The 15414-nt window shown below is 32.4% G+C and overlaps 1 protein-coding gene across 1 annotated transcript in view; it reads right to left on the reverse strand.

Moving 5' to 3' along the window:
* Positions 1-15414, reverse strand: part of LOC124364690 (serine/threonine-protein kinase VRK1-like) — a 40284-nt gene that overhangs the window by 4319 nt on the left and 20551 nt on the right. Inside the window, exons 7-12 of the mRNA XM_046820358.1 lie at positions 12747-12923; positions 11365-11531; positions 10058-10155; positions 7032-7196; positions 4135-4263; positions 2514-2638 (exon numbers count right to left, since the gene is read on the reverse strand). Coding sequence (XP_046676314.1) covers positions 2514-2638; positions 4135-4263; positions 7032-7196; positions 10058-10155; positions 11365-11531; positions 12747-12923 — 861 coding nt within the window. The remainder of the gene's footprint in view (positions 1-2513; positions 2639-4134; positions 4264-7031; positions 7197-10057; positions 10156-11364; positions 11532-12746; positions 12924-15414) is intronic.

The raw sequence follows: 15414 nt of genomic DNA on the forward strand, positions 1-15414 counted from the left end.
CAGAACACAAAATTACATTACCTTCCTTTCAGAAGGCAACTTTTTTTTCCAGTACAAGGAAAACAGATCATTGTTGATTATCCAACAAACAGAAGAGATATTAAAACTATTGACAATTACTGGACACAGAAAAATACAGCATGAGATACGGATTAGGTTTTATAAAATGCCAACTCATAGAAAAATAAAAGTTGGTTTTGCCTATTCTGCTTCTCTCCTGAATATACTTATTTTTTTAAACAGAAGTCTTGTTCCAATATCTGTTTTATCAGAGCCTGTTTCTGTGATAAAAATGAGTGGGCTTGTCTCTTTTTACAGTGCCTTAATAGTGTTTTTCATTTAGCAGAACTTAATTTTTGTATAATATACAATAATACACCTTTTAACACTGTTTTTAAGATTTTATTGTGTACAATGTACATTTCGAATTCAATGAATTCATCTTCAGGTACTTGTACGTTAGGGTGAAACTCATTTTACCAATTAAACATTTATTAATTAAGGTGTAGTGCTGCTGATTCTATTTTTCTTAGCAGGTCATTCATTATCAGACAAAGTAACATCTATGAGCGATTTAAAACACCAGAACTACTCAAACATTAGCAATGACAATTAACTTTGACTCATACCATCAAATGCCTGTACAAAATCTAGAGGAGCTTAAGCAACTGAGACCGTGCTTAAAACTGTGCAAAAGCTGGTATATTACCTATGTTATGGAACATATGAAATGAGGCTAAGTATTCTCAATAATAACATGAAGCTCATGAGACAATTTTCTGACAAAGCTTGTATTTTCAATAATGCATCTGGCAAGAAAATTAAAAGTGACAGGAAAAGTCTTATTATGTTGGCGGATGTAAGAATGGACAAAAACTTTCCAACAATTATATTTTGTTAGGCCGCATTATGAATAAGGTTTGTGACATGTATTTACTATGATCTTTTCTAAAGTTAGTCACAAATATTAATGCTGACTAACAGCTAATTCTAATTTAAGCCTACCCTTGTGATCAACAATAACAAAAACTTTTATGTACAGCCAAGCAAATCAGCTTTGATCCAAAACTTGTCTTATCCCATTGGGATGTGAGAAAGATGTTGCCTGTGTAAGGGAGGGAAATGACATGAAGCAAAGGGGTCCAAATTTGACTTAACACTTCGTACTATGGGCCTATACTATACATGACTCAGTGTGGCTCCCTGGGGCTTTATTCAAATTAAACTGTTGACGAGTGCAGCAAAACATACCCAAATGAGTGCGCACGGCATTTGCCGTTTGGTCCCGTATGAGGCACGGCATTTTCCGTTGCAGACTAATGACTGTCAATTCGTTCTCACTGACTTACTGTGACGTCTAGCGGAGATTTTTGGAACTTTTCAGTTGTTCCTAATAGTGTCTCTGTACAGCGTTGCTAGTCCTGTATCGTGGTGGCACCTGGTGATAATTTAAAAAACTATTTTACGGAGGCGGGACACAAGACCCACTACGCCTCCAAGGTCGCCATTTTATAAGGCCACTCCCCCAGAATAAGCCAAAGAAGCGAAAACTACTCAGGCAGTGCTATGTGTGCATGCAAACACACTACTCGAACTGGACAAAGAAGAAAAGAAACCAGCTATGAATGTTCAACATGTGGTCGCCCTTTGTATATATCCTTGTTTTGAGCAGTATCACATATTAGCAAAGTTTTAAAACGAAGATATTGCTTTTAACAATCTACGATGTATTTTTATATACATTTAAACTATAATAAACAAGTTTATTAACATTTAAAAGTTTTTTTTGTTTTACTCCCTAACAGTCTGTCACTGGTCAATGAGTCACTCAGTACGGACCGTCATAGGGGCACGGCAAATGCCGTGCGCACTCGTCAACAGGTTAAAAAATACCAGTGTTATTTCAGCAACTGTATACCATGTATAATTTTAAAGGCAGAGATATAAGTTTTTGTTAAATGTATACACATATCAAGGTTATTCGACAAGTAAAATTATTGGATAGACTTGAATATTATGTAAAATTGTAATTAAAAAAAATAATAGCTTAATAGCTATTAATAGCTTGTTACTACAAATAGCTGGCCATTCACACTTAAGAGTTTATAATAATATCCTTTGCTTCAATATATTTTATCAGCAGCTTTGTAAAAGACTTGGTAAAACATCATTAGGACAATTTTAAACACTACCAAGCAGACTGACGGAGACTGTGATCAGACTCGCTTGTAGTAAGATGAAAAATATACATATTTCTTTACTAAAACGTGATCAAAATGTCCAAAAATCAAGACATGAAAAACCAATAAACATAACCAGAAACCTTGAATCAGGAAATAACAAAACCCGAGCTGTGCTCGGGAGGTGGGTACAAAATGTTAATTGAATTACTAGAGTACTCTGTTTAGCATTAAAATAAAAAACTCTCTTTTTTATAAAAATTTTAATTTATTTTCTCCAGTTGTTTTAAAAAATCAAAACCCTTGAGATCCAAGAACAAGCACATTTATTACCTGAGTTCCGTCTACTGACTCTCGCAGCACGTGCTCCCATATCCCGGGTCTCCTTTTCTCTACGCTGCAAGATCTCCTCCATGGCAGGAGTGTAGTATTGAGGTTCCAAGGGGCTGGGACAACGGCTGTGGGACATACAAACGGTAAGTTCACAGGTATCTCTATACAAAAATATAAACAATATTGTTACAAAGTGAGCATGAATAAATTCAAAAAATAAATATTTATATTTAAAAAGTTGACATTTTCAAATAAATAAAAATTATTAAATACATTGTTGACATTTATCATTGAATACAACATGAAAACTTTGAATTTTGGTACATAAAAGTTCTTAAATCTTTAGGATCTAATATCAGCAATTTAAAAAAATAAAAATTGACCTAAAACAATAAATAAACATAAGACTTGTAATCGCTTACCACGGACAAGTCCCTGAAAATAGTCTTATGACTAGCAATAGAGAAACATAGAGATATAGTTAATGTGATAGGCAATACACATTGCTGGTGTACTTACTCGTGGTGCTATTGACATCTCATCACCTGTAAAACTGAAACAATCAGTGACGAAAGCAGAACCAGTGACCTTTACTTACCTGCCCTAAAAAGCAATTGTAACAACACGAGCAAAAACCAGTGTTTAATCCTTACAACACGACTTACCTCGGGCAAACCTAAACCTCAACACTTACCACTCTCGTAGAAACGAATAATGAAATCCAGTAGAATATCAGGCTAATGAAACAAGGGCTGAAAAATACGGAATTTGAGAAGAACTTTATCTGACATGATGTCCAAGTAAACAGCGACAGGCTAAGATAGGCAAGGTATTGAAATTATATCAACAAATTAATTCCACTGGGTTTACAATAGCAAGAGACAACACAACACATAAAAAAATACACAGCGACCAAACTAACCGTTATGAAAATGACACAAAGAAAATCACATAAAGAAGAACTACCTGACGTGCCTCGGATTCTAACCAAAATATGAATTGAGACTAGTAAATGTTAAAACCTTCTCTCCAAACCCACAAATTAACCAGAAATAATTTAGAAATGTTAGCAATAAACAATTAAACGTTGCAGATATTCAGATGAAATTGTTTGTTGATGAGAGGATGAATCTGATGCACTTACCTTGGATTGCCATTCCTGCTATCAAATTATCAGGAGAACTAAAACCAAAAACCTTTTTTAATATTTGAGAAACCAGGCAAAGAAACCATTCTAAATAAACAATAATAGTCACCTTTCTATGATAATACACTTAGAATTCATACCTTTTAAAAGTTTATAATTTTAGTTTTAACTCCATGACAGGTTTATTTGTTATAAGATCAATATTTTAATTGAAGCTAAATTCCAAACATTTTTCCATAGAAATATTTTACTGCAAGATGATTTCTATGCTTGCTCTCTCAAAACAATTGGAAGCTTCTTGGGGAAATTTAAAAATAAAAAACGTATTCACAAATAAATTTGTTTATTTGATAAATAATAATGATATAAAATTTGGATTATACCTATTAATTGTTTTATAAATACCCCAGAATCTATCAACATTAATTTACAAAGGTAAAATACAAGTGCTACTATCATAACCGCAGGCCATACCTCTCACTCTTGGCCCGTTTGCCAGACGAGGGAGCAGACTCTCTTGTGCGATCCTTCATGCGCGATATGACCTGCAGCATCGCGGGTGTTGGATTGTCCAATGGATCACTGTTTTCTGAAGTCTCTCCTCTGAAATCATAAACAAAATGTCATAATAAAGTCACAAATTCTTACTAAGAAACTCCAAGAACTGCCTACCAGTGGCACAAAAAGTGCCATGCGAACTTGTTTATATGCTGTTTATAACTTGTTTTATTGTGTGAAACACAGATTGTGAAACTCATCATGAAAACCTCACAATAAAACCACATTTATAATCAACAATACAATAAATTACAAGTAAACAATCATACGTATAACAGACATGTGGTCAAAAATTATATAACAACTAGAAAGTTGTATTGACTAACAAAACAATACTGATTGTATCACATCAGCTGGTTTACATAAAACAGTTGGTTTTGTTGTTTCCAATATCTTATCTATTTAAAAATAAATAGAATTCAAACCTTTTAACCCTCCAAGTGTTGTTCGACCAAATTTTGTCGGTTATTTTCCATCCTGTAATGTTGTTCGACAAAATTTTGTCGGTCAAACATTCCCTTGCAAATCACTTATTACAATATATTCCGGCAACGTATCGATTCGATTCATGCACCATTGGATTCGGGGAGAAAAAGCCTAAGGAATACTATAGTTTTATTCCTCTTTGTATTGTAGTTGCAACGTACCAAGTTCGTAGTTTGGAACGTAAAAGAAAACGATGCAGTTTATTGTGACTGAACGAACGTTCCAGATGCCCTGTTGAGGTCACAACTCCAGAAATCATTGAAAAAATCCAGGATATGCTGATGGATGATAGAAGAGTCAAGGTGCATGAGATTGCTAGTGCTGTGGGTATCTCGAGTGAACAGGTGTATATTTAGCACCAATATTTGGACATGAGAAAACTGTCTGCTCACGATTGACCAAAAACAAATCGAGTGAATTATTGTACTTTAAGTTTTGTTTCGTCACTGATGAAATACAGATACACCACTATACTCCTGAGACTAAAGAGTAATCTAAACAATGGGTTGCCAAGGGGGATGCACCAAGAAAAGTAAAGACTATTCCTTCGGCCAGGAAGGTTATGGCAACCATCTTTTAGGATGCACAAGGAATAAACTTCATCAACTATCTAGAAAAGAGTAAAACCATTACTGGTGAGTATTATTCATTGTTATTGGTGTTTGAAAACCAAGTTGCAACAAAAACATCTATGACTGTCCAATAAAAAAGTCCTTTTCCATCATGACAATGCACCAGCTCATACGCTGCAGATGCGGCAGCAAAACTATTGGAATTAAGAGAAAGACCTATTGGAATTTATGATTTGGAAAAATCATTCCACATCCCCCTATACCCCAACTAGACTCAGTCGGACTATTATTTGTTCCCTAATATGAAGAAATGGTTGGTGGAAAGAAGATTTCCTTCAAATGGTGAGGCGATAGCAAAAAAACAAATAGCTATTTTGCACACTTAGACAAATCATATTATTCAAAAGGGATCAACAAGCTAGAACAGTGTTGGACAAAGTGTAAAAACTTACAAGGAGACTGCGTTGAAAAATAAAAGTGTATTGAAAAAATTAAGCAGTTTTTATTTTTGCACAGACTTATCAAATGATCTTCATACATTCCTAGTCAAAAAATCCAGACTCTTTCACACAATTTTGCTGTATTATGATAAAACTGCAACAATTTCTTTTTCATTAGATATTTTTAATGACACTTTACAGCTATCAATTAAAAAAAATTATATTACACGACTTTGTATTGTTTTCAGACCAACTGTTATCCAATCCATCATTACCACCATAATTATTTGTGGTTGGGATTAGGCCTAGGCTATCATAATTGTCCCTGTCTATTACATTTTTCAGTCCCTAACTCAGCAATAACTTAAAAATCAGAAAGATAAGACACACTTGGTCGTATATTGAATTACTGACATGAACGCATCTGAAAATACACTGGTCAAGTGTCTATAACAACAAAAGCACAAAAACCAGCAGATGACAATTGTTTTCTAGCTGTCATGTATTAGTACCTGAGAACACTGTGCGATCACAACACCAACCGGAAAGCTCACAGACTGTGAAAATGAAGTAAAAGTGATGCCAGATACCATCCGATGTACAAGTTCGTAAGGGAATCCTTGTACTACTACAAAACCTGATCAAAAACTCCTGGCCGTTATTTTGCAAAATGCTTTGAAAGGTATCATACTCTGTTAAAATGCAAAACTTATTAACAGCAGGTAAGTGTCATTTTTATAGCTTTATATAGTAAATTTAAAACAAACTAGTATAACATTTAATACTGTATATACGTTTTTATATAATGTATCACTACTTTACTAAATATTTGATTTTTAATGAAAATATGCTAAAATAAATACTGACTGATGGGACAAACAGGTAAAATAGAGGACTAAGATTATAATTTTACTATCTACTGTTTTCCTTTACTCTCAGTGTTGTTTACAGAGGATATAATGAATGTCATTTTGTTTTGTACTATTTCTGTGATCACAAACGCAAAATAATACAATTAATATAACTCTAAACATTGAATCTTCTAGAACAACATTATTTATAATTTCCTAATCACTTGAGTTGCAAGTATTTGAATTAAAGAATATATTTTATTGAGTAAAGAAGGCAACAGCAACAGTTAGGTTATAACTATGGTAGAAAGAAGGCTTACCTTTACTATATTGAAAGGTTTCTCTCATCAAAAATCTACAATAAACAAACTACATAAAATTATATAGATTCCATTTCCCGTTCTGTTACATTTGTTCCATTTACCATTGTGGCTATTTTCACATTATTAAAAAAACTATCTTACCTATCTGGGCTTTGAGCTTTGTGGACTGGAGATGTGTTTTGTTGGTTATTGGCTCTATAATTCTTCTTCAGCATTTTCTCAGGATCTCCAGCCAAAACTATAGCCCAATTGAACTCATTCTTCGACCTCAACATTGGAAGCGTATTGGCAGCATTACGCGTCATCCTGTCAAGCATTAAATAACATAACATTCAACGAAGAAGCAATGCGTAACTAATTTTGGGCATAGAAAAAAGACGTAATTGTAAAATAAATCCATGTACTTGGAATATTTAAATTGACTTGATAGTTAAACACAAGATTGATGAAATATTATATTTTGAGTAGTATCACTAGTAATTCCTCCATTACATCTGGCAACACTGCACGACAACCCTGGCTTGCATTGATATGTCTTTTACTATAATAGACTGAAAACTATTCAGATCAAAAGTTGTGAAATGAAAGAAAAAAAAATAAATGTGCATACATTTAAATCTTTTATGTGCCATGGTTATTGGAAAAGTTCACAAGACGGAAATTAAAATATAGCCTTAGAAACGTGTTTAAAACACCATTACACAGTCTCGTAAAAACCAAACTACAAAATGGCACACTGGACTCAAAATCTTATGTTTACAGTACATGTTTTGTGTGTTAAACAGTACTTAGATGAGATACAAACTACTACAAGTAAGAGATTTGAGTAAAGGCTCAGTGGAAAGTTAGCAACTGCTCATTGTTACTAGTACAAAACATGACAGAAATGGGTTGGATCTAATATACGAGGGGTATCCAAAAAGTAAGTTTCCCTGTTCTGTAAAAATACGCGTACGTAACACAGCGTGCAGCTGTGGGCGGGGATATGTAGCGCGGTTCGGTTGGCAACAGGTGCGCCAGTCACTGCCCCATTGTCACGCTTCTCAGTCAGTTGCTGCCCAAACATCATGGAGACTCCACTGCGTTCTGCCGCCAGTTGCGAAGTCCGTAGTGTTATTCGTTTCTTGACCGCCAAAAACGAAACTGCCGTTGAAATTCATCGTCAGTTGTGTCAAGTGTATGGTGAACATGTTACGTCCGTTCAGATGGTCCGTCGTTGGCGTGCAATGTTTTTGGAAGGAAGAGAAAATGTTCATGACGACGAGCGTAGTGGCCGACCGGCCAATTCTCGGCAACCTGACGTCATTAATGCTGTACGAGCAGTTATTGACAATGATAAGCGAGTGACTCTCGATGAAATTATGGATAAACTGCCGTCAAGTGTTGAAGTTAGCCGGTCATCTGTGCACAATATAATGACAGAAGATCTTCAGCTTGCAAAAGTGTGTGCAAGATGGGTGCCTTGCTTATTGAGCAATGCCCATAAACAACAACGAATGGCTGCTACCCAGTCTTTCTTGCGATTGTTTGACGATGAAGATGAAAACCTTTTCAGTAGAATAGTCACTGGTGATGAAACATGGATTCACCACTCAACTCCAGAGATCAAACGCCAGAGTATGGTGTGGCAAAAAAAAGGAGAGGCAGCTCCACAAAAAACCAAAGTTTTTGAGTCGGCAGGAAAGGTAATGGCTACAGTTTTTTGGGACTGCTGTGGAGTGTTATTGATTGACTATCTTCCTCGTGGCGAAACCATAAATGCAGAAAGGTATTGTGAAGTTCTCACCAGACTTCGGCGGGCAATACAGAATAAACGGCGTGGACTTTTGTCGCGCACGGTTCTGCTTATTCAAATTAACGCCCGACCACACGCTGCTCGTGCAACAATGGAACTTTTGAGGAAATTTAAATGGGATGTTTTTGGTCATCCTCCATACTCACCAGATCTTGCGCCTAGCGATTTTCATCTGTTTCCGGAGCTGAAAAGACACCTTGGCGGTCGGCGATTTGCCAACAGCGATGACCTTCAAAATGAGGTGGATACTTGGCTTAAAAATTTGGCGGGTGAATTTTGTGATGCTGGAATAAAAAAACTACTTCCTAGATACCAAGAGTGCTTAGAAAGGAATGGTAACTATGTAGAAAAATAAGGTATGATGTAAAAAGTTGAATAAATGTGTTTCAGTTATTTTTTGAGTCTTTTTAACTTTTTCATAATTAATGGAAACTTACTTTTTGGATACCCCTCGTAATATATTGCAAAAAGTATATGTTTTCAAATAAAATTTATTTAATTTTTAATGCTTACACAAAATTAACAGAAACCAACAACTTTCTGGTGAAGTCATGTCACTTTGATCAACAATGATAAAATATGAATTAACTAGGTAATCTAAACAAATTATTGGCTGAGTGTTCACAAAACCTATCACTTGAGAATAAATGTTATTTCTGTCTGTCCGCATTATATCTCAAAAACTAACTGACCTACGATGTCTCAAAATAGAACTGACCTATAGACTTGAAATTTTGCAGGAAGCTTCATTTCTATATTAGCAACACTGAGTTTGATGATGATAGTAACCCCATGGGATTTGGCTTAGCATTAGCGAATATTTTTACATTGGACTATTGAGTAACAACAGTGGCAATGAGAAAAGCAGAATAAATTTATAAAAAAACTGTATACAATCATATAAGATTTTATACAACTGACACTTTAATTCACAGAGTAAAAAGAAAATATAATAGACTGGAGTCAACGTTAGAAGTCGGTGACAATATTTGATTTTAGTGCACTCTTGTGTTGTAATACCCTCACTGGCTTACAGGAACTTTTTTTATTTTAACACTACTATAAAACGTAACTTACTAAAAAAAAAATGTTATATACATGTGGCAAGATATCTTGAGAAAGATTTTATCTTTACACTTTGAATTTTGCATGAAACTTCGCTTCTACAGAGACAAGAATGATTTCTATGATTGTGCATGTCCAACCATGGAATAATGGTAAATGTCCGTAATCTAGTTATACTTCAAAATTTGATCTTGGCCAAGAACATGTCTGTCAAATGTCTACTTTAACCCAAATTCCAGCATATCTAAACTTCAACAACATGAAAATCATATAAAAATCTTTTGAAACAAATTTATTAGATTCTTACCTGTTTAAGTTTTTGATAACACAAGGCTCTCTAGTAGGACGTACACATTTTTTCTTGACACAAACTCCTTTGTTTTCTGGCTCATAGTCAGGTTTTCTCTGAAAAGAATCAATTTATATAACTTGTATTTCATATAAACTACAAGAAAAATTGTTAAGCATCAAAGGATGTAATATACTAATATTTTGTTTGAAAGGCACAAATTTCCAAACATGTTAGTTAAAAAGTTAGACAAACAAACTTCTGTCCAAAAGCATAACATTTTTATTTAATTACCTCAAGCAAGTTTATCTTACAAGTTTCCAATAAAAACATATTTTAATAATATTTATAGTAATCTTAAATATAAGATTATAAATTATAAGACAAAACAGATCTTGAATCTAGGCCCCTTAATATAACCATAACTATTCTAGTTGGCTGTATAAAATTATATTTTCTAAAGCAATGTTTTAGTAGGCTAAGTATACACTAGGTTCTTTAGAGATAAAACCTTTCTGTGCAAATAATATTAATTTAATAATTTTAGTTTAATATTATCATATGCTGAAATTTCAAGCACTTGGTAGTTATTTTTTTTTAATTACTACAAAATATGCTGTAAACACTTTATTTTCAGGTTTATTTTATTTATCATCCATATCTTGTTTTTCAATATATTTAATTTTAAAAGCCATAAAACGAGTCATAATAAACACTAACTAAACAACTTCGACTCTCAGAGTCCCCAAATGTAGGATATCACATAAAAGCTTAGCTGGATACCCAGAACCACATTCTACAGAAAATATTTTTTGTAATTTGTATCGATTTTCAAAATGGTTGACTATTAAATACATTTAAGTCAAATTTCATGAAAAGTAGTAAGTTGAAAAAATGTTTGGAGACAAAACTTTTAGTATTATTCAATACAGATGTATCAGTAAAAAAGTTTGCAAATTTTAATTGTTAATGACTAACATAATGTTTTAATGTGCTAATAATGGAAATCACGTTTTAAGATTAATAAAAACTGATAACATTTTTTTATGGAGTTCATAATTAAATAGGAAATAACTCAAAAATATACAATTTCTAAATAGGAAGAAATGTTTTTAAATTTATAAATGGATAATGGATATTATTATTGTGATTAAGAATTATTAAAGAAAAGTTCCAATCAACACTATAATCTAGTGAAAAAATAATAAAAAGATTAGACAAAAGAAAATCAAATTTATAATTATGAGGACTCATATTTAGAAAAATTAAAACAATTTTTATAACTTTTTAAAAGCTTTTAGGCAAACGTTATTAACAAATCTTACTTTTCTATTGCCAGACATCTTGGCATGCGAATAGAATGTGAGTTTTCCATCATCTTGGAAGCCACTCTCCCTGATCCCCTCCCTAAACAGCCTCTTGCAGTACTTGTAGTCTGGCTGAGTCTCAAATCCCAGGTTAGCCACATAGCGTAGATAATGGTGCAGAGCAGCTGTAACAATCACACCAAACTTTAACACAATACTTATTGTTTGCTTAGTAACTTAATGTTTACAAGTGAAAATTGTTTCTATACTGTTATACTTTAACCTTTCACAAAATATTTTGTTAATATAGATACTTCATTTAACCCTTCAACACATAATATGGATGTGACTATATATAACCATTAGTATGTTCTTCTAACACATGTTGAGTTGTACTATCTTGCAGCCAATTTTTAAATTATTTTGACTAAGTAACCAGTGTTTGTATATGATGTGTTTTCAATTTTTTACATTTGTATGATTTGTTTTTATAAAGGGACATCCTCCCACAAATAGTCATCATTCACATAAAAATGTTGGATTGACAAAGGAAATACATAACCTAATTTAATTGAATAGTCGGATATCAATCTGGGAGTAAAGAAATGTATAAATTAGCAATTAACTTCCCTTGGATAAATAAGTATTCCTGTTCCAACACATAACAAAATCAATAATGGTTATATGGAAAATCCCCACCCTCACACTCCATTCCATCTCACCATGCTAGGTCAGGAAGCGTAGAACATCCAATTTGTTTTAATTTTATTTACAAGAATGTTAAATTTTTATTTAAGTTTGCTCATTAGGTTTGTACATTGTGTATACATTTGGTTGTTTAGGTTACTTTATTGATTTATTACATTGTGTATACCATTGTATATAATGTGTTATTGTAATATTTTCAAAAATAAATCATATTCTATTCTAATTGACGCAATATAAGAATTAAATTGGCAACAGCTGGATTGAATATTTAGGGCCTTCAGCGAACACTAGTAGAATTTTCACAATTAACATAATAAACACATTATTTATCAGAAATGACTGATTGTACATGCCCCTCCATAGAGAAGGATGAATTAAAAACTTATCATTGGAAGCTCTTAATGTGCAATCTGTGTTGATAGATTGTGGTAATATACAATCTTACAATTATTAAATTAAATTTTGAGGTTAGTATCATAACTGAGTTTACCTGCCAATTAGTCAGAGCTTATTACAATGACGACAAAGTAAATGCATAAAAGATGCAAACTTATAAAAAGTATCTATTTTTTATTTAAACCAATTTCTATGTATTCATTATTATATTAGTTATAACCACATATGATGCTCACATAATTGGACAACTGTCAAGGTTATGAACAGTTCTCAGAAGGTTAAACAAAATCAAGTACCTGGAGGCTGGGAAGGTTTGAAACAGTTGTTGAGGAAGGAGGGTATGTTATGCATGGCCTGAGTCTTGCTGTCCTTGACCTGCTCAGGGTCAGAGTTGCCCTCCCAGGGCAGCCGGCCACACAGCCACTGGACCAGGTTGTACCCCAGGATCTCCAAGTCACCTCTCCTTGAGTGCACTGCAAATAAACAATATTCTTTATTAACAATATCATTAAGATATGTTACAGTGTTGTTAACAAAATATACTGAAGTCATCTACAGACAGCAGTCAATGTTAATTGTTAAAGTACACATTATGTCTATATTGTTGGAGGGAAACAATTATTTCCCTTTAATGGTAAAACACATATTATTGAGATACAACAATATTCTTACCATCCTACTACTGAACTTCCTACCACAAGCAAATCATAAAAGAATTTGTATCTTTGTTATACAGATATATTTCCTAAAAACATAAATCCAGATGTTTATACAACTTCCTTTTGAAGGTGTTTATCAATTGACCTACTTTAAATATTAATTTTAACATAATCTTCTGGCCATTCAAAAGCCTATCAAATATATTATTATATTTTTTACAAACTGGATAGATTAGTCAAAACTTTCTCAACCATACAGCAGGTGGGAACAATTTGTGGCATTTTACTATCAACCAAATCATATTCAACATAAAAAAGCATCTCCTTGTCATGCACAAGTAGCACATTGGAATGTTCTCAGGAACATACATATCACATATATTTTGCGTTTAATTAATTTTTGACAAAAACTTACATTACACTTACTATTTTGTCAGTCCCAGATTGGTAATAATAGGGATAACTTTATAAAACTCTTTTTCTCTTACATTTTTTAAATAATATTTACACCAACAACCATCACTATAAGCATCGTAACAAAACCGGGCAAAGACACAGAACATATACCAGGGAAAAGATTATATATCTGGAACGCAGCTTGAGAAACACTGACCAAAATTTGCTGTAGAACATTTAAGTCTGGTAGAATACTCATTATATCATTATTTATATATGTTTTATTTTTAACAAATAAAATTACAACGCCTTCACAGGTGAGGAATTTTAAAATGAATTCAACAAGTCAGAAACAAAATGAGTAAGACACAATAGTGTCAGTAACATGTCTAAAGAAACAAATGACCAAACAAGTTACCAAACTGTTAATTTTGAGACAAACATATTGAGATGTCTCAACCATATAAGAGTGGGACAAACAACCACGGATCCAACTTTCACACATTAAAAAGTGATTAAATAACTGAAGAAAAATAAAAGATAAACATGTTCCAAATAGAAATTACTCTAAATAATTTGAATGTTCTATGGTATGGTAAACACAAAATCATTTTTATATGTTGATGATACTACATTCTTAAATACTGCCGATAATGTGAATGAACTTAATTTACTATCTCAAGCCACTATAACAGATGCTGCTTCTTGGTTCAGAACAAACGGATTTTTACTTAATGAAAATAAAACTCAAAAGATGTTATTTACATTAAGAAATATGGACAGCAATAATATTGACAAGACAGGGTTTCCAGGACTAAATTTTTAGAAATCTACATTGATAATAAGTTAAGTTGGCAGGCTCATATAGATTATATATCCTCAAAATTATCAAGAGTTATATATCTTTTAAAACAATTGACAAGTTGTGTACCAAGTCACTATCTGAAAACAGCGTATTATGCTTATTTTTAATCAGTTTTTCAATATGGTTTAATTTTATTTGGCAACTGTTCTAGGATCGATGAAATTTTGATTCTTCAGAAAAAGCAATTAAGAGTTATAACAAAATCGGAAACAAAAGCTCACTGTAGACCTTTGTTCACTCAATTAGAAGTGCAAACAATCATCAATTTATATATATATATATATATATATATATATATATATATATATATATTTGATCTGATTACTTTCATTCTGAAGAATCAAGACTTGTTAAAATTTACAAATGAAATTTTGACCACAATACTCGTAATAAGAATAACGCAGTAATTGAGTATCACAGACTGATCAAATCTTTATCTAGTCACGTTGTATTGTCTGTTAAAGTGTACAATAAGGTTATTCACCTTATAAAAGAACATTCAATGAAGATATTTAAACAAAATTTTATAAGTGGTTACTCAACAATTCCTTTTATTCTTTAAATGAATTTTTTTTATGTCTGTGATCAATTTTTAAACTAAGAATTTATTTTTATACTGTGCAACTGTACTTAATTATTGATTGACGTTTTATAATAAGTGTTTGTCTAATTTTATTAATAAATAAATGTATGTTTTGTTTGTGTATGTATAAATTATATTTTTTATATTATTATTTTGATCTCTAGTTTTCATAGAGATTAAGTTTGTTAAGATTTTATTAAGCAATACATTTTTTAACTGTTTTTTATTTATTGACTTGAGATATCTTGTTGTAACTTTAATTATTCTTATATTGTTTATTTAAGTAGGTTAGTGACGTAGCAATACTGCTCAATATGAATGAATTTGTCAATGCTTTTGTAAGCCTGAACGACAATAAAACATATTCTTATTCTTATGCTTGTTTCCTAAAAAATTAAATCAGATTTAAATATAACTTCTAGTTTATTAGGATACTCCTAGCTAGTAAAGATACTCCAGGA

The sequence above is a fragment of the Homalodisca vitripennis genome, chromosome 6 (assembly GCF_021130785.1).
Source record: "Homalodisca vitripennis isolate AUS2020 chromosome 6, UT_GWSS_2.1, whole genome shotgun sequence".
NCBI lineage: Eukaryota > Metazoa > Arthropoda > Insecta > Hemiptera > Cicadellidae > Homalodisca > Homalodisca vitripennis.